This window comes from Globicephala melas, chromosome 7 (genome assembly GCF_963455315.2).
Source record: "Globicephala melas chromosome 7, mGloMel1.2, whole genome shotgun sequence".
NCBI lineage: Eukaryota > Metazoa > Chordata > Mammalia > Artiodactyla > Delphinidae > Globicephala > Globicephala melas.
In genome coordinates this window covers 19,574,248-19,597,133 of record NC_083320.1, presented here as the reverse complement: position 1 = coordinate 19,597,133, position 22,886 = coordinate 19,574,248, and the positions used below count along the sequence as shown (strand labels likewise).

At 54.5% G+C, this 22,886-nt stretch overlaps 1 protein-coding gene across 8 annotated transcripts in view; it reads right to left on the bottom strand.

The window, feature by feature from the left end:
* The window catches only part of TNS1 (tensin 1), a 205,309-nt gene that overhangs the window by 74,100 nt on the left and 108,323 nt on the right, over nucleotides 1–22,886 (bottom strand). For all 8 annotated transcript variants that reach the window (XM_070045901.1, XM_070045904.1, XM_070045902.1 and 5 more), the window contains 12 exons: nucleotides 21,595–21,644; nucleotides 18,960–19,131; nucleotides 16,635–16,685; nucleotides 15,376–15,498; nucleotides 14,902–14,966; nucleotides 13,267–13,350; nucleotides 10,163–10,275; nucleotides 9,676–9,736; nucleotides 9,374–9,449; nucleotides 8,651–8,780; nucleotides 7,296–7,361; nucleotides 6,050–6,166 (listed from right to left, as the gene is read on the bottom strand). In XM_070045901.1, coding sequence (XP_069902002.1) covers nucleotides 6,050–6,166; nucleotides 7,296–7,361; nucleotides 8,651–8,780; nucleotides 9,374–9,449; nucleotides 9,676–9,736; nucleotides 10,163–10,275; nucleotides 13,267–13,350; nucleotides 14,902–14,966; nucleotides 15,376–15,498; nucleotides 16,635–16,685; nucleotides 18,960–19,131; nucleotides 21,595–21,644 — 1,108 coding nt within the window. The remainder of the gene's footprint in view (nucleotides 1–6,049; nucleotides 6,167–7,295; nucleotides 7,362–8,650; nucleotides 8,781–9,373; nucleotides 9,450–9,675; nucleotides 9,737–10,162; nucleotides 10,276–13,266; nucleotides 13,351–14,901; nucleotides 14,967–15,375; nucleotides 15,499–16,634; nucleotides 16,686–18,959; nucleotides 19,132–21,594; nucleotides 21,645–22,886) is intronic.

The following is a 22,886-nucleotide window of genomic DNA, read 5'->3' as shown; positions in this document are numbered from 1 at the left end:
AGTGTGTGTCTGAGTCTGTCTGTCTCTCCATGTCTCTCACCTGTTTCTCTCTCCTCACTCTCTGCCTGTTTGTGTGTCTCTCTCCCTTCCTCTTTCCTTTCTCTCAAAAGAAAAAAAAATATCAGAGAATCCTTGGACAAGCCCAGCTCATGAGAAGTTACCACAGGCTAGGGACTCCTGGCTACCATCAGGGAGGCTCTTCTCCAGCTCAGACAAAAGAACATGAAGAGGAGGTGGGTGTCCTACAGAGCTGGAATCTCTCCCCCAAGGAAGGGGATTCCTCTCCTCACAGAGCCTGAGGGTGACAGGCTTGGGCACAAAACCAAGCCTCCTTGTCACCAGCCCCTGGCTCTGACGGGGCTGCCCACACAAACAAAAGAAGGGCTGCCGGGCATCCTGCAGGGGTGGTTATTAGTCCCCTTGCCATCTTCAGCCAGGCCAGCAGACTTGTCATTTCTCCCTTCATTACTCCTTTTGGCTCTGAGCAATCTGCTGCTTTATCCAGCCTCAGCCCCTATTCCCCCGTCCTCTTTTAAGCCTTGAGAAACTCTAATCAACTCAGTGTCCAAGGAGGTTGGGGAAAGGTGGAGGGGGGGGAGTGGGTGGGCAATGAGATAATTCAGGCCTGGTCAACCTGTGGGCTTCTCAGAATCGGAAGGCAGCCCACACCCCCTTGGTCTCGCACTTGCTTCCGGGAAGGCTTGCCCTGGAACACTCTGGAGGAATTTGGAGACAGCTCCGTGCAGCATAGGCAAAAACACAGCCCTGCTCCCACCCACAGGGAGCTGGGATCTGGGCACGGGGCTTCATTACTCAGGCCAAAGAGCTAATGGGGCTTCTGGAGGCTGTGAAATGTGGTACCAGCCAGAGCGCTGAGCTGGCAGGCTCCAGACCAAACTGGAGAGAGGCAGAGAGGCGGAGTCTGGTGGGGGGCCAGACTGTTCTCCCCTCCACCCACCCTGGACCTTCTCTTACTCCTCACTCAGGACCAAGACTCCAGGCATCCAACTACAGGCAACCCAGAAAACTCCTTCCTGGGTGTCATGGGCTGAATTGTGTCCCCACTCCCAAAATTCATATGCTGAAGTCCTAACCCCCAGTACCTCAGAATGTGACTGTACTTGGAGATAGGGCCTTTAAAGAGGCGCTTAAGTTAAAATTAGGTCATAAGGGTCGGCCCTAATCCAATATGACTGATGTCCTTAAGGGAAGAGGAGGTGAGGACGCAGACACACACAGAGGGAAGACCATGTGAAGACACAAACAGGAGACGGCCGTCAACAAGCCAAGGAGCGAGGCCTCAGGAGAAACCAACCCTGCCCACACCTTGATCTCAGACTTCTGGCCTCCAGAGCTGTGAGAAAATAAATGTCTATTGTTTACGGCAAACAGTCTGTGGTACTTTGCAGTGGCCACCCAAGCAGACGACGACATCAGTCTGTTGGTCATCAGGCTCACGACGGGGTTCTGTTCCCAAAGTAAGGAGTCCCCAAAACGACAGGCACTCATCCTATGCTCCCTGGCCACCTGCCCCAAGGCCTGGAAACTTCTCTGCTCAGAAGGTTCTTCATTGGATTCTTCACCTTTCGTCACCTCCCCCTCCTTCTGGCTTAAGTGCAGGGGAACCAAGCTGGTCCCAAGCAGCACGGTCACCGCAGCCTAGGCCCACCACGCAGAGGCACACTCTCCTTCTGTTTCTGACCCGACTTCCTGGCCCCATCCTCCAGGGAAATGGGCCACCCTGTGAGGCAGTGAGCATCCCATCATCTAAGGTGAGGAGCCAGGGGTGGGAGGGATTTGCAGCTGACACCTGAATGCACACGCCAGCCTTACTCCGATCTCCTGACCCCGGGCTAGAGCGCTGACCTCCCTGCATGTGGTATGGTCATCACGTAATGGGGCTGCAACAGGGTGAGCTGAGATCATGAAAGGAGGGTTCCACTTGTAGGGATGTCCCCCTCTTTGACAGGTCCCTTCCCCTGTCGAGCCTCAGTTTCCTCTCTACAGCAGGAGGGTGTGAGATGGGCTCTGTGATCTGGGGGGGCCGGCCTGCAGAGATCAGAAGTTCCCACATGTTTTCTTCCTTCATTTTGCTGCTGAGATTGACAGGGGACGCCCTGAAGGGAAGGAACAGCATGCTGAGTGCCACGGGTCTGCACGCCTTCAACTGGAAACCTGCACGAGGGTTCAGAGGGTAGGGATGCAGGCAGTGAGGAAGGGGTTAAACACAGAGCAATTCCTGACATGGAGGGTAAAGTCAGGGTCACCTGGAGGGCTTCCCGGAGGAACGGAGCTCTGACCCCAGCACCGACCGCCTCTCACTTCAGGGAGAGCCGAGGTGGGGCCCAGGCCAGAGATGACCTTTGCCCCAAGAGCTGGGCTCGGTGCCCCCGCCCACCACTCTGAGTCACCCGGTGGACTCCAGAGGGACTAGGCCACTCCTCCTAAACCCGCCCCTGGTGGGCCTGAAATAGCAGAGGCGGGCAGCTTCCAGAAATGGCCTCACCTCACCTCCAACACACCACCCTGTCTGTATTTTGAGAGGTCAGCCCCTCACCAGAGGCAGTCCTGCGTGAGCCGCCCCTCCTGTGTATGGGAGGGGGGGGCGGGGACAGGGGGACATCAGGGATGTGCCTCAGCTGTTCCCGGCACCGCAGCCCTGCTGGGTACCTGCCACAGGGTACTGCACTCCGTGCCTCACTGCGTATAAGCCCCCCGCCCATACTGAGAGGCAGGGCAGGGGAGATCTGGACTGTCCAGTGGTGAGAAGTGGGGGGCAGAGCGAGCAGACCCTCACCCAAGCTCAGCGGGACCCAGGTACTGCCACAGGACCAGACACCCAGGACAGACCCTTGGGGACGACGGCCAGCTGAGGACGCTATAGCAGTTAGCACCAGGGTTCCACATCAGATCCGCTCTCTACTAGCGAGGCTACCTTGGGCAGGTCACTTAACCCCTCTGTGCCCCAGTCCCCCACCCAGGCATAATAACAGTGCCCACCTCACAATGTGGCTGCAAGTGTTAGATGAGATGGAGGCTATCAAGTTCTTGGCATCGTAACCGGCATGTGGCAAAGCCCGAGCTGGCTCCCAAGGCCAAGGGGCCTCCTCCCGAGCCCTGTCAGCAGACCCCTGAGATCGTGGTCACTACCAACGTGACAGAGACTCACGAGGGAACACAGCGGGCAGCCCCTCTGCAGCTCCCGCTCCCCGAAAGGTGCTCGAAATGATTTGTCACCAAATCCCCACGTTACAACAGAGTCAACGGAGGCCCCAAGAGGATGGCATCGTGGCAGAGGATTTGAACCCGGACAGTTTGGCTCCAGAGGCCACAGTCCTAACCACAGGACAAACTACCTCTCATGAAAATTGCTACAGTAACCCAATCACGTGAGTACCGTCACCATCCCGTTTGCAGGTAAGGAAATGAAGACGACAGGAAGGCGTGATCGTTTGACCAAGGGCACACAGCTGCAGACGGGAGACTCCACAGTGTGGACCAGGCAGTTGGGCTCTAAAGCACACGTGCTCGAGCGCTCTAGCACCTCAGGGTCATCCTGCCTCTCCTGGTCCAGGGCCTCCCCGGGCACCACATTGCAGCCCACAAGGCCATCCCCCAGCCCGAGCGCAGCTCCAGCAAATGGCCAAACCACCGCCCAGGCTCCAGCGTGGGCCATCTCCTGAGCACCCCAGAGTCTTGGGGGTTAGGGGCCCTTATCCCAGCTAGCATGTGTGGAAACTGGAGCACAGTGACTTGCACGCAACTAGGGGAACAGACAGAGGCCTTGGGCTTCCCTCTCATGAACCAGAGAATTAGCCAGAAGAAAATGCATTTACCTCTGGGCCGCAGAACCTAGAGCCTTTTAGAAGTGCTCCAGCCAGGAGAAGCAGGGTGAGGATGACATCACCGCTCCTGCCCCGGGGCCACCCCACTGACTCTCCTGTCCCTGTGGGGGATGCAGCCCAGTGACAGTGGGGAGTACACAGCGGGACAGGCTGGGTCTGCCCGGGTGACCGCTCCAGCCGCCCAGCTCCGGGCCCGGGCCAGCCAGCAAGGGAAGAGGACGGCAGGGCTGTGAGCTGCTGCCTTCCCTTCCCACCCTTGGGCGCAGGGCCAGTGTCTCAGCCTCCAGACAGGAGCCCCTCTGTCCCTACGGGACGAGCTGACCTTTAACTGGCCAAAAGATCCTACTGGTTCCATTCCTCTGCCTGGGAGAGCAGATCGGAGGAGAGAGGAGGGCGGGCAAGGGGGAGGGAGAGGAGCCCGGGGCCCCCCTCTCCCCTTCCTTCCTCCCCCTTCCCTGCCTCTGGTCCCAGCCTCCTGATCAGTCCGCCTGCTTCCTTCCCTCACGGCTGACTGTGTCCCAAGCCCCATCCTTCCCGCAGCCCCTCCTTTCCCCTTAATTGTTTTACCTTTTGTTTGCCTAGCACTTTATAGTTTACTAAATGTTTTTACATTTATCATCGCATTGAATCCACACCAGGGAGAGATGGAGAGACATTGAAAATTCCTTCCAATTGCCAAGTGTTCTTGTTAAAAATGCAAACATCCCCAGAACGATGAAGAATTAGGCTGGCAGCCACCGGTACCTCAGGACTGATGCATTTCATCCTCTGCCTTCTCCCCAGCTCCAGGACACAAGGGGATGTGGCTGGAGCAGGAAGAGGAGCGCTTTGGCGGGGGGGGGGGGGGGGGGGCAGCCTCAGCACAGTAGGGAGGGCCCCGGTGGAGTGTCTAGGCCCCCGGAGGGGTGGGGGAGAAGTGCGGGAACTAGGCAGGGAGAGGACAAACTTGCACCACTGCAACACTGCACATGAACTCCCATAAAACCCTAAATTCTAGCCTAAGCATCGCCCTCATCCCACCCCCTCTGAACTGCATCGCTCATTCTGGTGTCTCTAAGGTCAGAGGGAGAATCTTTATGCAGGAAAAGGCCTAAAAGACTTTCAGCATGGAGTCAACAAATCCAAAACCTTGGAGGCGGAGTCCAGGGTGAGGGTCCCTGGTCTACCTAATCCAGCTCTGCCACATGGCCCAGGGTCCCCACCCCAGGACAAGCTTCAGCTGGGAGGAGAAGCACAGAGGCTGGGTGCTGGTGTCCTTGAAAGGACATATCCTGGCCATGGGAGTAAATCAAGAGATGCCTCCTTCTGGGCCGGGGGGCGGACGCAGGTCTCAGTTACCCAGGCTGAAAACTGATGGGGGATGGGCCAACGGTCCTGAGGTCCTCCTAGCTTCCACATTCCGTGATCCTGGGACCAAATCAGGGTAACAAGCCTGTGGCCAAACTCCAGACAGGGCGTCTCAAGAGTTCCTGAGCTCCAGACATGCTCATTCTCAGAGGCCCCGCCCTGCATCCCATCACACATACTCAAATGGACCACATAAATCAACAGAATGCATATATAACTCTCAGGAGTTGAACCGAGTTGTGGATGACCATTTGACATTATGTTAGGTTTCGTTGCTAAATTAAACAAATATTCATTTCAATTCTGCTGCTTTCTTTTCAAATTCTGGAGCCGACCAGTTTGCTTCCAGCTCACAAACATTTTCATTGGCTGTTGATGAAAGCTTGTGGATCCTAAATGCTGTGTCTACCTTCCCAGTGCTCTGACCCCAGAGAACTCGGGCAGGGAGCCTGGAGAAATCCAACAACGGGGTTAAAAGAAACCTAACAAACGCTGTGTTTTAAGCACAGGAGGGTATCTCAAGCTCCACGCAAGGCCACTTCCTGCAAGGAGCCCTCCCAGACCACTCCAGCTCTCGAGAATCCATCCCCTGCCAATCTCAGAGCACTCACTGCCTATGGGACTCATTCGGCTTGTATGGCTTGTACGGCTGTTTTGCTTCATTCTTCAGCTCATTCCTGTTTTGTTTTATCTTCCCCCCACTGAACTGTGAGCTCTCAGAGGTGCTTTGGACCTCTCCTCTGCACCTCCCCTCCCTCTGAACCCAGTACGGTGTCATAGCAAACCGAGACAGCCGAGGCCCTGTGAGCAGGGGCTGTGCAGCCACAGAGGGGCTGGAAGCCACTGGTCCCACCTACCCTCCATGCCATCATCTTGATGCCCATTGAAGTTGTCATAGGAATCCCAGCGGATGAGGGGGTCGGAGGTGTTATAGTCCACGGACACGCTCGGCCCGTTCTCCAGGTGTTCCATGCCTTAGAAAATGGGAAAGGCGGAGACGACCGTGAAGAGAAAGAAAAAACCGATCAGCAGCTGGAAAAACAGAGGAAACCAACAAGTTCCCTAAGGATGCTCCCTAAGGGACTTCTCATGTTCTTGACCATGGCGAGGCAGGACCACTCGCTTAAGTTGGATGGAGAACCCAGGAGTCTGGTTTCTTGCATTCTTGAAAAGGTTCACACCAGGTCATAAGGGTAAATGAGGACAGCAGCACTGAGCAACAAAGACCCTTTAGAAGAAAGCTGGGGGACCCTCTGGCTGGGTGGCTGCCTCTTTCTCTTCTGTGTCCCAGGGAGCCCTGGGGCAGTGCCAAGAGTCCAGAGAGTCTGGCCCTGGAGTCAGGGGGAAGTGCAGGAGAGGCCTGTGAAGGGCTGCACGGGGTCACGGACAGCAGGCAAATCACAGCCTTGACGTTGAGAGGACACAGGTCATCCCAGCCATCCCCCTGCCCTTCCACTTAAGATGCTTGCCACTGCAGGCAGAAATCTGAGGAGAGAGGCAGAATCTCTCCTACACATCCAGAGAAAGCCCAGGATGCAAGTCAGGCCTTCTGGGTGAGTTACCGTCCTGACCCAGCAGTCCTTTCTTTAGTCTGCCCAGAGTCCCTCTGCTGTAACCTGACTTCACCTCTTCCTATTCTGTTCCCAAATAAGATGAAGAACAACTGGTCTCCACATATAACCAGTCTAACGGCTTAAAGGCTATTATTAAATTGGCCTTCTCATCTTCAGGTTGAATCACCTCAGTTCTCATAAATACTTATCGTCCATCCAGCACCTTTGAGAGTCCCCTTGGCCACTCCCTCTATCCACCATAGCCTTCAGTCTCTGAATATAATAGGATGATGACCTAATGGGGCCAGAATAGTTTATCCAACCCAGCGCCTCTCTGTCTACTTTTTTATTTTTATTATCCAGAGATTAAGTCACTGGTTCACGTTTAGCTGGGGGTCCACTATGATACCCAGATCTTTTACTGCTGGCCTGACTCTCAACCACAGGTAACTTGATATTTGTAGAGCAGATCAGTGGGAAAATGGTTGAGGTCGGGCAGGGCAGAGTGGAGGGAAGGGAATGAATCAATGGATTCTAACTTGGCATTTACCTTGAATTTTCTCTGGTCCATAGGAAAACACAAATTCAACTTTGCCATATTCTGGAAATCGATCATCTGAAAAAAGGAAAAGGAAAAACAAAAATGGGCAACTGATTCCCAAAAGAGGACTCCACAAAAAGTTTTCTTCTAGAAGAGTTTAAAGTAATACATGTATACATGGTTGATAATATAATAAGTAGTACACATAATGCCATTAAGTCTCGTACCCACCTAGCCCTGTCTTACCTGTCTGAGGTAACCATTTCTTAGCATTTCTATTTCTTGTTCTACGAGCAGTCACCTCTAAGACCCTAAATAATAACCACAGTTTTTATGCCACTATTTCTAGATATATCAGTTTCAAATAATCTTCACTGATTCACCACTATGAAGATGAACAATTTGGATCACTTATAGTATTCCCACCTCCCTTCTTAAACCTGGTTTATTATTATTATTACTATGACTACTGTTATCATTATTAGTTCACCCTTCTGATTACCTCTGAAACTTTCAATACGATGGTTAAGCCTCTATTTCTTGATCTGTCCATTTCCGATGGTGCCCTGATTCCCTCCATGTAGGAGGAGGAAGTTTGGGCCCCGCCCTTCTCCCACCTCTCCGCAACTCTACGTTTATTTTGTCAGCTAGTCTCTTACTTTCTTTGTTAAGACTGATGACATTTACATTCTCTTCTGCAATTATAACGGCATCTTCTGCTTTTGCTCTCCTGGCTCCAGTACAGGGAAAGCTCATCATAGAAACATCCTTCTCCTGCATGAGCCAGACCACACTGGGGGATCAGGCCGCTCCTCCTCAGAGCCCCAGCCCCACGCTCTGATCTCTGCCTGAGCCCAATCTGCACACAGATCACCATCCACTGCTTGCAGGAAGGGAAGTTACAGCAGGGGTGGTGTCGGCTCCCTGGAGCACCCATCATGCCTGTGTATATCTCCATCACTGCAAGCATCACTTCATAGTATCATGTCTGTTTGTGCCTTTCTCCCATAAGACTGGGAGCTCCCTGAGGGTAGGGCCTGACGTCTTTCTCTTTGTATCACCAGGGTCTAGCGCATGCCTGGCACATACAGACACACAGTGATGCTGGTGGATTTATACATGGACAGATGGATGGATGAGTGGATGGGTGGATGGATGTGGACACGTCCTGAGCCTGAATGTAATACAGATAAAACCTTAAACAGATCGAGGAAAGAAGCAAAGGGAGACAGCTCCCGGAACACCTCCCTTGCCGTGGGAAAACAGTCACCCTTCACTGCTGCCACAGCCCCTCCATTATTGCTCTCCTATCCTGTGGCCTAATTATTCCTTGCTAGGTCTGCCTCTCTACTCAGCAAGCCCACCTTTGAAGGCATCATCGAGGTCCTCCTTCCCAAAGACAACCCCCAGGTCATGGATGGCGCAGGTATGGAACTGCACGCGGAAGATGACGTCTTGGGCTGGGCTCCGGAACTTCTTGTGGTAACACTTCAGCTGGGTGGGAAAGACAGCAGAGCCCATCAGGGGCCGAAGGTGGAAAGTTAGTCCCAAGGGGCCTCCTTACCAGCTCCACGACTAAGCCCCAAACCCAGTGAGGAAAAGGTCACCAACCCCAAACAGGATCTCAGAGCTCTCTGCGGAAACTTCCAGAACAGCAGAGAGTTGACAGCCAGCCTTGCCCTGTGGGGACAAAGCTATCCTCCCAAGAAGTTCCTGTACACCAGTCAGAATGGGCAACGTAGGAGTGGATTTCAATCACAGGAGGAAGGAGTGAAGTTAGAATTGAGGGAGTCCTTGTCACCAGCAGGAAGCCTGGAGGTAACAGCTCACACAGAGATGTATGTCCCTGGAGATACTCCAGAACAAGGGGCAAGCCCGGGGGAAGGCACATCCGACACTGAGGCAGGGGATGGACAAGGACCGTCAAGGTTGGAAGGCCTTGCAGGGGCCCTGAGAGCCAACGACCCCAAGGCTGGTGGCCCACCAGGAGGGACGCTCTTGTCCAGAGAGGCATAAGGGGAGGAGGAAGAGAAAAGGAAGAAAAATTCAACGGCGGTGCGGGGGCTTGAGACAGAGGGGTAACTTACCAAGATGTCTCCCTTCAAGAGCAGCCCAGGCTCGATGGTGATGCAGATGCTGGTCTGGCTGTCTCCCTGGACGTTGCTATGGGAGCGAGGCAGGCAGAGGGACAGAGGGCTGCTGAGGCGGCCGGGCAGTGCACTTTCTCCCAGCTGCCCCTCTGCCAGGGGGCTATTGTGAAAGCTCGCTGACCCATCCCTCAGCCCTACCCTAGAAGTCCTCCTAGAAAAGGTCCTAGGCAGCCCCCCAACCCCGGCCCCAGCCCCCAGTCCTCAGCCTTGGACCTCCGGCATCCCTGTGGAATACCTACTAGATACCAGAAGTGTAAACAGGTTGCATGGCCTGGTAGATCCGGAGAAATGGCCGACACCCTGTAAGGGAGGGGCGCTATTAGCCAAGACAGCAGAAACAGCGGGAGGAGGAGGGGGGAGAGGAGAGATGAAGGAAGGAAGGATCGGCCAGGAGGAGGAAAGGGAAGAAGGGGGGAAAGGGACGGAGGAAAAAAGGAAGGAGAAATGGAAAAAGAAAGAGGAAGAAATGCTACCTTTTCATTTCAAAGGCATTTTGAGTTTACAAAAACACTACACCGTCCAGCGTCACCTGCCCACAGGCACTGCCAGTATCCAACCCATTTTGCAAATGAATCAACTGGGGTTCAGAGCAATAGGAAGTGGTACAGTTGAGACTCCAAGCCTAAGACTGCAGCTAGCCCGTATTTTTACCCCCCAAGGCTGCCTCCTAAGACAAAGAGATGGAAGACAGGAGGGGAATGGAAGCTAGAGGGCTCGGGCAAGTACCTCCTTTAGACTCAAAGTTGGGGATGCCGTGCATGATCACGTGGTGCAGAAACAAGGGCTTGTTGTTCATTTTGATGGAGCCAGAGAGCAGGCCGCTGAAATAATGCACGTACCTGGAGCAGGGAGAAGGGCAGCTTCAGCCAGGGAGGCCTCTGCTGGAGCAGAGCCATTCTGTTCTCTTTTCCCCCGGCATATTGCCCTAGGTTACCCTGCCAACATCCCCCCCCGCCCCGCACCAACCCCCAGGCCTCCTGGCAGGTGGGGTCTCCACCCTTGCTGCCAGTAGCCCCAGGAACGCGAACAGGTACTACTACATCTGGAGTGGCATCCAGCCAAACCTCCCACTTGGGGTTCTCTGGCGCCTCCTGGTGGTCAATGTGGCCATCTCTTTCCTGCTTCACTGCCGGCCCAGGAATCTCCTGCTGGACCAAATGCCCTCCCACACATCCCTGACAGGCATCATTTAGCTGTTCACTACCGCACAAGGCAGGATGATCAACCAACAGACAGCTCTGACAGCCTCACACCGAGCCCAAACCAACCTTGCATCTGTACCCACAGGCCCCAGTTCTGCTCCCACAAGACCCACCAGCCACGTGACAATCCAGCAAATAGTAAGAGCTTAGTAATTCTGGTCCTTCGTTTTTTTATATCACGCTGAAGGGTACAAAATTCCTCTGTACCATATTTGATATTAGAGGATATCTAACTTCCACTAAGTATTCCTATCTCTAGGGTCAACATGCCCCAATTCCCTTAACAAAGATCTCGTTGGAAGAACGGAAGGAATAAGCCATCCCCACTCCTTTTAGAAGAGAGGGAAAATTAGGTCCAGAAAGGGTCATCAGCCTCCCAAAGGCACACTGCAAGAGCACACAAAGGTGGGAGGAGAGCAGGTGGGAGGAGAAGGGAAGCAGTCTCACTCCAGTGTATCTACTAGGAGAGGCCAATCCTTTTGGTTGGTGTGTCCTCCTTTTCTGACTGGCCAGAGGACACCAAGCTGGGTCAGCTGGACCAATCAGAATGCATTCTGATTTGAGGCCGGTGAGACCAGAACGCTCACAACCATGACAATGGTCCCGTCCCGTCTTTTGGCTCCTTGGCCCACCTCCAGGCCTGTGGGCCTCTGTCCCCGGGCTGGGGTGGGGCCACCTTGGACTCTCCCAGCAAGATAATCTGATGGGCAGCACGAGCTCCTATTCAGGCCCCTGCCCAGCCCCCAGCCCCGTTGCTCAAACCGGAAACCTGGAATGGCGGGTTCCTATCAGATCTTCTGATCGTGCCAACAGGATGTGTCTGTGTGCTGGGGACAATGAGGCCGGGGTGGGGTGACAATGAATGGGGGAGCTGCAGGCAAAGCCCCTCCCTCCCTCTCTCCCTGCCCTCCTCTCCTCCAGCTGCTCCAATCCCTGCAAGCGACACTGACAAGAAGGCGGGAAAGTGGCAAGGAATGCCACTTTCCCAGCAGCTGCACTTCCACATTTGGGCACAGACAGAATTACCCACCCGTGAGCAGATGCAGTTGCAGATACGAGCTGCACGGCAGATACAGATAATGTAAACACGGACACACACACACACACACACACACACACACACACCCCGATGGCATGCTACGTAAGCACACGTTGAGCACGGTGGAATCCCTGAACAATCCTGGTCCTGAGAGGTAACACTAATCCCCATTCTCCAGGCTTTCCGCTTCAGAAATGTGGCAGCTCTGCCCTCTCTCTCCAAGCCACATTGTGCCACCGCAACAGCGTGCTCCTCTATTTGAACCTCTTATCTTTCCAGGTCAAGGGCCGGACTCGTGACCAAGGCCACCAGCCACAGGTAGCAAGTCAGGATCTTAAATAATACTTCTTTCCTCCCTGAGACTTCTTCCCTGGGAAGACTCTCACTGATCCACAGCTGCTGTGTCTGGCAGCCTAGTCAGAATTTTCTGCACATAAAGACATTCCCTTTCTGATCTCTGACCCAGAGGCTGGCTACCAGCTGTGCTGTGCCAGTTGTAAGGCGCTGGTTGCCAGCGGACTCATTCACTTCTGCTTGGGCTTCCTGCTACAATGGTGGAAACAGTTCCCGGTGGTGCCGGCACATTCTAGCCAGGCAAGGTAGGGGTGACGGGGTGTGAGTTGGGGACCCCCGGCATGGAGAGGCTGAAAAGCTCCAGGATCTGTAGCTAGGGGGTCCTGCTTGCCCAGTCAGTGTTCCGAAGGGAGAGAAAAGTCAGTGAGACATTTTGGCCTTTATACTTGATGTTCCCTCTACCTGGACCCTTTACCCCAGAACTTTACTTAGATGTTTCCTTCTCCCTTCTCAGACCTCACCTCACATGTCATCTTCTCAGAAAGGTCAGCACACTGGAATCAGCCCCTCACGTTCGCCCCTGTCATTCTCTAGCCCGTCGTGTTCTGGTTTGGTTTTTTCCCCATCAAAGCACTTACCACTGTCTGAAATGACCTTGAAGGTTTATTTACTTGTGTAATGTCCATCTTTCCCAATACCATGTCAGCTCACTAAGGGCAAAAGACTCTGTCCTGTCCAACTAGATACCTCCAGCACTTGGAACATACTAGAGTACCTAAAATTTCCCAAATGAATGAAGGAATCCATCCCTGTCCTGATTCCTGCCTGGGCTGTTGGGGACCACATGGGTGAGAGACCGTTGTAAAATTTTAAAGCTCTCACAGCAGAAGGTGACCCTTATCACGAACATCTGTGACCTCCTCAGGGCAGGTGGCAGTGACATCAACCTCCTGTAGACCCATCAAAACACGGAAGCAGCCCTGTTGCCAGGACCAAGAAAGGCACTGCCTTCTTATACAAGCTGCCTTCTTGTACCTCCCCCACTGCTGCCCCTGCTGCTCTCTGGCACCAACCTCAGGAGCCAACTGCCATGCCCCACTGTGAGCACACACAGCTGCTCACGGCTTCACCCATGTCCCTGAGCTCCCACCCCTGCAGGCTGGCACCTGAACATGCATGCTTGGTACACTCCCACCATGGGTACACGAGGCTAGTTCCCACGTACAGCGAGCACGCACACACACGCACACGCACTCGAACACACATGCACTGGGCCGAGAGCCCTGGAGACCTACCTCCTCTGGGATGGCTGGCCAATGGGTACAATCTTATCCTCGTAGAACCGCTTCATTGCAAAGCGGTCCAGGGCCTGGTCGGCACTGTGGGGAGAGACAGGTGGTCAGAGGAGTCAACCTCCACGAGTCCCTTGTCCACCCAGCCCTGCAGAGCCCTCTGGCCACTCTGTCCTGAGATGCCTTCAGGAAAGGACTGCCCCAGCATCTCTCCATCCTGTGTGCTGCACTACTCAGCACAAGGGCCTTGGAGCCAGGCAGCCTGGGAGCCCATCTCAAGTTCATCACTGACTTAGTAGCCCTGCAACTTGCGGCAGGTTACTTAACCTTCCTGGACTTGATTTTTCTTTCCTGTCAAATGAGGTGATAACCGTGCCTTCCTTGAAGGCTGTTGTGGCAATTGAGTGAGATGACATCTATAAAGAGCTTGGCACATGTGGGCACACAGTAGGTGCACAGGAAATGTTGACCATTATGCAAAGATTAAGCTGGGTCAGGTTTCTTAAAGTCATAAAACTACCGGCCTATTGCAAGCCCTTCATAGAGCATTCTACCCATCCTCAAAGAGATCATTTTTTAAAGAGACAGATCACATAAGCTTCTCCATTCTTGACTCTCCAACGAGGTCCCATCCCTCTCAGAATCAACCCCAAAGTCCTTATCAAGGGTACAAGGCCCCCGGGCTCTGCCTCCTCCCAGCTTCACTTCCCACTCTTCATCCCCTCACTCACTCGGCTCTCCAAACACGCCAGCCCCTCGAATTCCCACTGCTGGTCTTTGTCCTTCCCTCTTCTCTGCCTGGAAGGTCTCCTGCCACCACCCACCCCACCCCCTCACGGACTGTATAAGACTCAGTTCTTCCCCCCTCTCGCCACTTAATTCTGCTCAAATATCACCTCCTCAAGAGGCCTCCTTTCCCCACCGTCTTGCTCTAGTCTCCGTCCTTCAAAGTACTCATCACCTGCTCTTACTGATGTGTTTGTTTACTCATTTCACATTCATGAGGGCAGTGGCCTGGCTTTGCCCACTGCTCTACTTCCAGCACCTAGAGCCGCCTGCACAGTGGAGGTCCCATAACTGTCGTCAAATGACTAAATGAGTGGAGGAATTCCTCTGCCTCTCTGAAAATCCAAATCAGAATGGGAATCATCCATTGGTTGTTTCCTATTCTGGATGCAAAACACCTAAGTGGGAAGATGCCCCTGCTGGCCAGAAGCAGGGGAAGAGATGAGAAACCTTCCAGATGGCTCTGCTGGACCCAGATGTGATCCAGTATTTCTTTGTGACTCCCTCTCTGCTCACTCAGGTAAACAGAAGGCAGTTGGGCAAAGAAAAGTGGCCCCAAGAAGCTGACTGGACGGGGTGTCCATCCATGGGCCTGCCTCCCACGGCTGCCCCTCCCCAGGGCCCCAGACAGAGGGATGGTGTCTCCTCTCTCCTGCTCTGTCCAGGGGCCCCTGTCCCAGAGCTGAGGGCAGGGACATTCTCCTTTCCAGGGGCTCCTCCCCCTGTCCTCAGCACCTCTCACCTCCTCTGCCCTTATCCTCCAACCCCAAGGGAGGGAGAGGCCTTGGGTGGGTGAGGGAAGGGGGCTCTGCTGTCAATATTCAGAGAATGGGAGGCTCGGGGCTCTCTTACCTGGCAGAAATGTTGCTGTAGTGCATGTAAGCCGCGATCACAACACCTATCCTGCCTCGGTTTCCCTGAAAAAGCCCCGAAACACAAAAGCCTTTACTTCTAAGGCTGGCCCTCCTGCCCCAGAGCAAGGCGGGCAGGGGCTGCAGAGAGGGGCGGGTTCTCAGGGAGAATCGGAGGAGGGAGGAAGCGGATGGGGGGTGAGTCTCAAAAAGAAGAAACACAGCTGATCGTCCACCACACCTGAGTGACCCACGGGCTGGTACCTCCACTTCCTGGGGGTGCACCCCAGACAGAATCGATTATCCCCAAGAAGGAGAGTACACACAAAAACAAACTTGCACGCTCACACAATCCAGTGATACGGGCAGGTGCATACACTCATCCAAGAATATATCCGTGCATGGGCATGAACACGCACACACACACACACACACACACACACACACACAGACATCCTGCAGCCCCCGCTCTGACCTTGTTGTGTAAAACGACAACATTGTGGGGATCTGCGTTGAGCCAAGTGTCCATGGCCTTGCAGACACTGCAGATCTTCTCCAGGGCTGGGGTGTGGAGGTCGGGCCAGCCAAATTCCAGTACCTGTGGCCCAAGCCATGAGTGAGAAGCGGCAGAAGTCCAGAGAGTCAACGGGCGGGGAGGTAGGGAGGTGCCCACACATGCCACGCGCCAGCCCCACAGCGATGCCACCAGCAGCGGGGCCTCAGTTCCTGCCCTGCACATCAACACTCTGGAAGGCAGGGGTGTGGAGGCAAAGGACACTGACCCAGGCCTACAGACCCTGGGTTCTGACACTGGCTCCCTGTGGGCCTCAGGCCAGCCACAGGCCCTTCGCCAGCCCCCGTTTCTGATTGTGCATAAAGCAGAGGCTTAGAGCCGAGGGCCCCAGGTCCCTTCCGTATGACTGTGACCTTAAAATGTGCTGGGAGCCTCCAGCATTGTGCCCCAGCTCTCCTCCCACAGATAACCCTGAGATCTGGCTCAGGGAGGAAGAAGGAAAGGTGAAGCCTGTTCACGGCTCTTTTCCAGGCCCTGGACACACAAACCATCAAGTTTTCAGGCCAGCCGAAGCAGGCCTGAGCGAGACAGAGAGCAGATCTGAAGAGCAGTCATCAGGCTCCTTCAAACCTTTCTTAACTCACAAAACTTTAAAGTAAAAGAAAATCTGTGCTCGGAGGGGCCCAGAGAGCACATCTAATCCAGCCCGTCCACTTTCAGAGGTGGAAACTGAGGCCCAGAGAAGTCTGCCACCCGCTCAAGGTCACACAGCGACAGGCACCATAATCCAGGGGCCGGAGCAGATGGGCACGCAAAGCCCACACACAGCACACTGAACAGCAAGTGAAAGAAAGTTGGCTGTAGGAGGGTCTACGGTGGTGATTCCCAGCTGGTTTAAATCCAGAATACTTTTCAGTAAGACTCAAAATCTCACAGCTCCAGCCCCACCCCAGACACTCTGTGTGCACCACAGGTGGCAGACCTTGGTGGAAATCACTGCATTGAGCTTTGCTTTCTGTAATTCATATTACAGAAACAATAAATATATTATTTTCTATTTTCCAAATAGAAGATGGCACTGTAAGTCTGAACAGGCTTTGCAAACTGTCATCGCACTTTCCCCCAAGATTCTAATGTGGGAACCTCAGAGGAAGGGAGCCCCCTGTTCCCTCTTCCAGGCAGGGAGAATCCCTCCCCACCCCAAACAGCCATGGACTCACCTTGGCGTGGAGCTTCGTGATGTCAGGTCTCCGCTCAGAGAGGTTGAAAAGCTAGAAGGAGGAAAAGGAAGAGATTGTGAGAAGGTTGGCCCTATCTCTCTCTCTCTCTCTCTCTCTCTCTCTCTCTCTCTCTCTCTCTTCCCTCCTGGAAACTCTACCTACATGACCATACATGGAGTCCTACCAGATACACACGGATGGACAGGAACTCAACTACAGGTTCTCAGGATAAAGAGGGAGACAGAAACAAGTATGTACATGCCCAGCCACTCCCCTGGATGAGCGGACATCCTGAACTGAAGACGAGAAGGGGACAGAACCTGTCTCAGGTCCCACATGCCACCCCCAAGGTGGGCATCTCTCCACACTGAATGGAAATTCAGTAGTGTCAAACGATAAGCATTTGGCCATCTCTGGTTTCCTCTTCACAGGTCGACTTCAGAAGCTCACCGCACGAAGATGTAACTGCTCCGTGGTCGGACGCCCCCCATAGGAGGGTGCAAACTGTGCTGGGTCAGCCCTCTCAGACCCCTGACACCCCTCTCCCAGAAGACACCCCCCAACACCTGACCACATCCCACGGGAATCCCCCAACCTCTGGATTCCCTTCTCCACCTCTGAAAGAGGCGTGCAGAACTCCCCACATCCACCTCATGGTCTGGGAAACTCAGGACCCCTGTGATGTCGCCTGGGGAGAGAAGAGGACTGCAGGGTCTGGAACGGGCAGGATGCAGCAAAAACCCATGGAATCCTGGGCTCCTGAAATAGGGCAGGATCTCAGATAGCTTCTGGTCCACTCTTGAGGCCGTAAAGGAACACACTTTATGCCATTAACAATGGCTAACACTTCAGTGTTACAGTGTCCACAGCCTGCCAGGCCGCACTAAGGACTTTACATCTACCACCTGCCTTAATTCTCTCCACAACCATAGAGGTAAGTAGACCCATTTTACAGATGGGGATCCTAAGGCTTAATGAGGCTAAGTGCCAAGATCAGATAGTTGGTGAGAGCACAGCAGCATTCCAACCCAGAACATTCCGATGTTTAATGCCAGACTCTTAACAACACCCAACATAGCTGACGGATGGGTCTCTGTAGAGGGCTGAATGGTATCCCACAAAAATTCACATCGACGCGGAACTTCAGAATGTGACTTTATTTGGAAATAGGTCCTTTGCTGATGTAAGTAGTCAAGGATCTGGAGATGAGATCATCCTGGATTCAGGGTGGGCCCCAAATCCAATGACTGGTGTCCTTATAAGAAGAGGAGAGGCCACACGGACACAGGAAAGAAGGAAGGTCACATGATGACAGAAGTAGAGACTAGAGCAAGGCTACTACAAGCCAAGGAGGCACTAGACTGCCGGGAGCCACCAGAAGACAGGAAGAGGCAAGGCAGGACTCTCCCCTGCGGGATTCGGAGAGAGCATGGCCCCACTGACACCTTGATTTGGACTTCTAGCTTCCAGACTGTGAAAAAATTAATTTTGTTGTTTTAAGCCACCTAATTTGTGGTAATTTGTTACATTAGCCCTAGGGACCTAATACAGTCCCTACACCCCACCTGTGCTCAGACCTCCCAGGGCAGCCCCTCATGATGGTCTGTCCAATCTGTGGGTCCAGGCCACAAGTACCTCCCTGTAAAGCAGGCCTGAGCGCTCCTATGAGGCCAGGATAGATCCAATCCCCCAGGGCAGCCCTTCTGACATTAGAGACCATGGTGGGGGGTGGAGGGGACTTCCTCCACACTGGTTAGGAGATCCTCCTGTGCCAGGTATGATCCCGGTGTCAGCAACACCAGGTCTCTCAAGACACACTCTGTCACAACTCTGCCCTAAGACTGCTCAGCAGCACAGACAGTATGACACCTCTGCCACTTCCTGACTCTGTGACCTTAGACAAACACCCCACCTCTCTGTGTTCTCGAAAAACCTGCTTCCTAGGACTGTCGTGGTGTCAAATATGTGAAAAGGAGTTAGAACAGGGCCTGGCTTATCACCAGGGCTCAATAACATGAGCTTTTCCCGTTATTCTCTCCTCCTGGTCAACACACGTACGTACACCCACACGCACATGCGCGTACCCACACGTACACACAAACATACAAACCACACACACACACACACACACACACACACACACACACGACTTGGCTCCAGATGCCGCATCCCAGCTGCAGAGACATTCCTTAGGGCCAAGGGCAGGTGCAGGGAGAGAAGAGGAACAGCTGGCTCAGGGGCAGGTGGGACAAGACACCAGCAGGAGGAGGTGGCAAGCAGAAAGGACGGGGCACTGGGCCAGCGGGCAAGGGGCCCCATCCTCACCAGGTAGTTGCCTCCATGTTTGGACTTGAGCATCTGGGCCACCTCACGGAGGTTGCTCCGGAAGTTCTCCTCATTGGCTGTGCTGGGGAAGGAGACGGCGATGATCCTCTCAGTGACATACACCAGGTCCAGCTCACAGCTGTCCTCCGTGACCCGGCTCACACTCATGTTTCTGGGGAGACAGTAGGCAGAGGCGGGTCCTGATCAGAATCCAGGCCCCCAGGACAAGGTCCAGGGATCTAAACCCCGTACACACTATACGTGGCCCCCAAATCTAACCCAGGGGGCTTGGCTGCCCCCTGACCCAGAGCCAAAGCCAGAGCCTTCCCCTGGCAAGGCCAATGCAGCCCACAAGCCCAGTCTGGGAGCGCCGGGGATAACAGAGCTGGGCAGGAGCTGGCAAGGATCTCAGGCCATTTCCGAGCCAAAGAGCGATGACACCAATCCTAGGTGCGCATCAATCCTGTCGGCATGGCCTTCAACCTGTGATCCCAGAGGTCAGAGGTCAGAGCCAGGGCCGGAACCAGCCAGGGCCCGGGAGTCCAGCTCAGCCTCCTAATATACTGTGGCCGCCTGGTCTGGCAGAAGTTTCTCGAAGGATCCCTGGACGGCTCCGGAAGAGGAAGGAGAGCCTGAACTGGGTCCTCTCACATCCTGGAGCTAGCCTTCTGCTGCCCTCCCCTTGCTCTGAGCTGTGGAGTGGGCGGGGAGGCCCCTCAGGAGCAGGGGCAGCTCAGGTGACATGCTCACCTGGGCTCCAGGTAAGCCAGACCACAGCACACATTCCAGCCCTCCCCAGAGGCAGGACAGCTCCTGCCCTTTTTCCCTGGCTCTCTCCCCACCTCTGGCAGCTCCCACTGCCCCGCAGGGCTGCTTCCTACCAGTGACCTCCCTGATTTCTAAGGGCTCAGGAAGCAGAGGGGGCTGCTGCAGCGGCAGGTGATCCCCAGACATCCCAGTGCCACCTGAGCTCCTCAGAGAGGTGGGGAGCCCCCTGGGCTGGGCACCGGGTGAGGGGAGGTGGGTTCTCACACCTTTACACCTCACCCAACTGCTCTTCCAAAGGAGGGTCCAGGATGCCCACTGGGGAGCTGATGGGAAGGGGAAATGGGTCTCAGGACACTGGCATTCCATTCTGAGGCCCACCTGTAGTTTCTGGGGTCACCTCACACCCTCCCCTTCTTATCCCATCATCCCAGCCTCCTAGGGTCCTGCTTCCCTTCTCTACCCAAGGTGGGCAACTCACAGTTCATGTTGATAACCCTTCACTTCTGTGGGGTAAAGTTGGGACTGGAGGGGGAGCGGGAGGAATACCATGGGGTGTTTCAAAGTGATGGGGTGACATGGGGGTACAGCCCCGGGACACCAAGAAACCGAACAGAATACAGATCTCCACCACGGTTAGCTCCGAGCCCAACTGTGTAGACGGGGCTTGGAAACAGGAGAGCCAAGGGTGACATACAGCTTCTCTGTGGTGGCAATGACAGGGACCAAGTAGCAGAGGGGCCAGTGCGCTGGGAGCCCACTTTGAATTTGGCCTCTGAGTCCGGGTCTTTCCCTGTCCTGCAGCCTTTGGGGGTGGGGCTCCTACTCAAGGCAGAACAGCACCACCACCTGGACAACCTCAGCATCGCACTCTGCACCCACCCACCCCAAGGTGATTCTCATCTGTAGGGGAGGAGGGGATACTCTAAAGGACCCCGCCAGTCTCTGTGGACAGCTGGCAGCTGGACTACAACCCACCCACACCAGACCCTCTCTGACTGGTGGTCCATATCCCTGGGGCCAGATTCTCACTCATCTCAGGAGCCTCAGGGGCGAGGGGGGAGTCAGAGAGGCAAGGGCCCAAGCCAAAAAACCAGAGAACCTGGACCCAGGGAAAAGAGACTCTGGGGCTTCCCTGGTGGCGCAGTGGTTGAGAGTCCGCCTGCCGATGCAGGGGACGTGGGGTCGTGCCCCGGTCCGGGAAGATCCAAAATGCCGCGGAGTGCCTGGGCCCGTGAGCCATGGCCGCTGAGCCTGAGTGTCCGGAGCCTGTGCTCCGCACGGGAGAGGCCACAACAGTGAGAGGCCCGCGTACCGCAAAAAAAAAAAAAAAAAAGAGAGACTCTGGATGAGCAAAGTCCCCTGTGCATCCCCTTCCCCCAGCCCCCACCAGCTCAGCCAGATAGAGAACCTTCCTTTTATAAGTGACCCTCCAACAACAGAAACCTCTGGCTGTGGAGAAGAACGGGATCTAGCACAGGCACCAGCGCCAGCCGGTCCTGAATGCAAACCCAGTGCTGCCTCTTAGTGGTTGTGTGACCTTTCACGAATCGCCTCACCTCCCTGAGACTCAGTTTCTTCATCTGCAAAATGGGAATAAAATACTTACCTTGCAGGGTTGTTGCAAGGACTAGATGAGATCATGCAGGTAAATGAAGAATCCAGCTCAAGCACTGGCTTCAAGCTAAAACTTTTGAGTTTCCCACTGGCATCTGCCTGCATCCTCTCTCTGTGGCTTCCACGTCCGCCCGTGCTCCCTATCACGTGCTTTGTGACTTTGGTCTCGGAGACCCAGAGGCATGACTTGCTGGGAACACCCACAGTGACCTCACTGCCTGCACCCACTGCGTCCCCCATAGCCCAGGCATACCTGATGGGCTGGGGATCGGGCTGGACACTTGGCGTGACTCTGGTGGAGCTCTGGGAAAGAGAGGAGAGAAGCAGCGTTAGAGCGGTGGCCGGCTGGATGGCAGGAGGACAGCAGAGAGCTGTCCACGCGAGCTGTCAGGGCCACGCGGAAACACAGATCCCCTTCTCCTGCCTCTGCCAACATTCCAGCCCAGGCACCCTAAAGCCCAGCAACACAGCAACTCAAAGCCAAAAGCGATCAATGCCAATCCCACATGAGCGCGCCAGTGTGCCTGCGAGCCCCCAAGGGGAAGGGCTCTCTTTCCTTGGGCGAGGGAGAAATCCCAAATGCTGAGAAATGCACCACGCCTGGGCTGTTGCCATGTGGCTGAGTACACACTCAATAAAAGTTACTAAACCGATGGAAACGCATTTCACCTGGATTCGCTGGACGTCAGAATCGTGACCCCAAGTGGAGAATAGAGGTGGCAATCATGAAAGAAGGAAAGATGAGAGCACCGGCCCCGCTCTGTCCAGCTCTGAACATTTCTCCTCTGACCACCAGCTGCCCACATTCCCCTCCTTTAAAGCAGCAACACCGGCTCATTCAACCAAGTTTTGAGACAAGAAGCGGCCAGGCACGGTGTGCACCACCCAGGGCTAGGCAGCAAATCGTGCTCCGAAGGACGCACTGTCCATGTCTGTTACCCCCCTCACCCATTCCCATCTCCAGGGTTGTCGACTTGTACAAAATTAGGCAAATGGACCCAAGTCGGTGTCCAAAACATCCCAGGGCAACCCAGCAGCACGGTGACGAAAGTGCAGGATCAGAGTCCCACAGCATCCTGCCGGGCAGCCTTGCATTACTTAACGCTCTGAGCCTCTATAATGTCACCAGTGAGACGGAACAATCCTTACGGTATTGCTTGAAGATTAAAGGGAATTATGCATATAAGGCGCTTACACGCTCTTACCATTATTACATCAAGTGCAATTAAAAGGGTAGTTAGCGATACAGCCAAACATTCACCCCTACAGTAAAGCAAAACCCTGCGTCACCAGCTGCCACCATCCTTTCAGCCGTCTCGCTCGATGCAGAACCGGACGTGCAACCTGCACATTCCCAGGCCCAGCCAGAGCCCTCTGAGCCCACTGGCACCGTCCAAACATCCCTGAGCCTCCCCAAAACCGGCCTTTCCTGACCACCAATTTGCATCTACCTCTTGGAGGAGACGGAACCACAATCCACCAAGGAGAGGAGAAACAGATGACCAGCAAGATTCACCTCAGATTTCGGGCTGGACCACTGGGGTC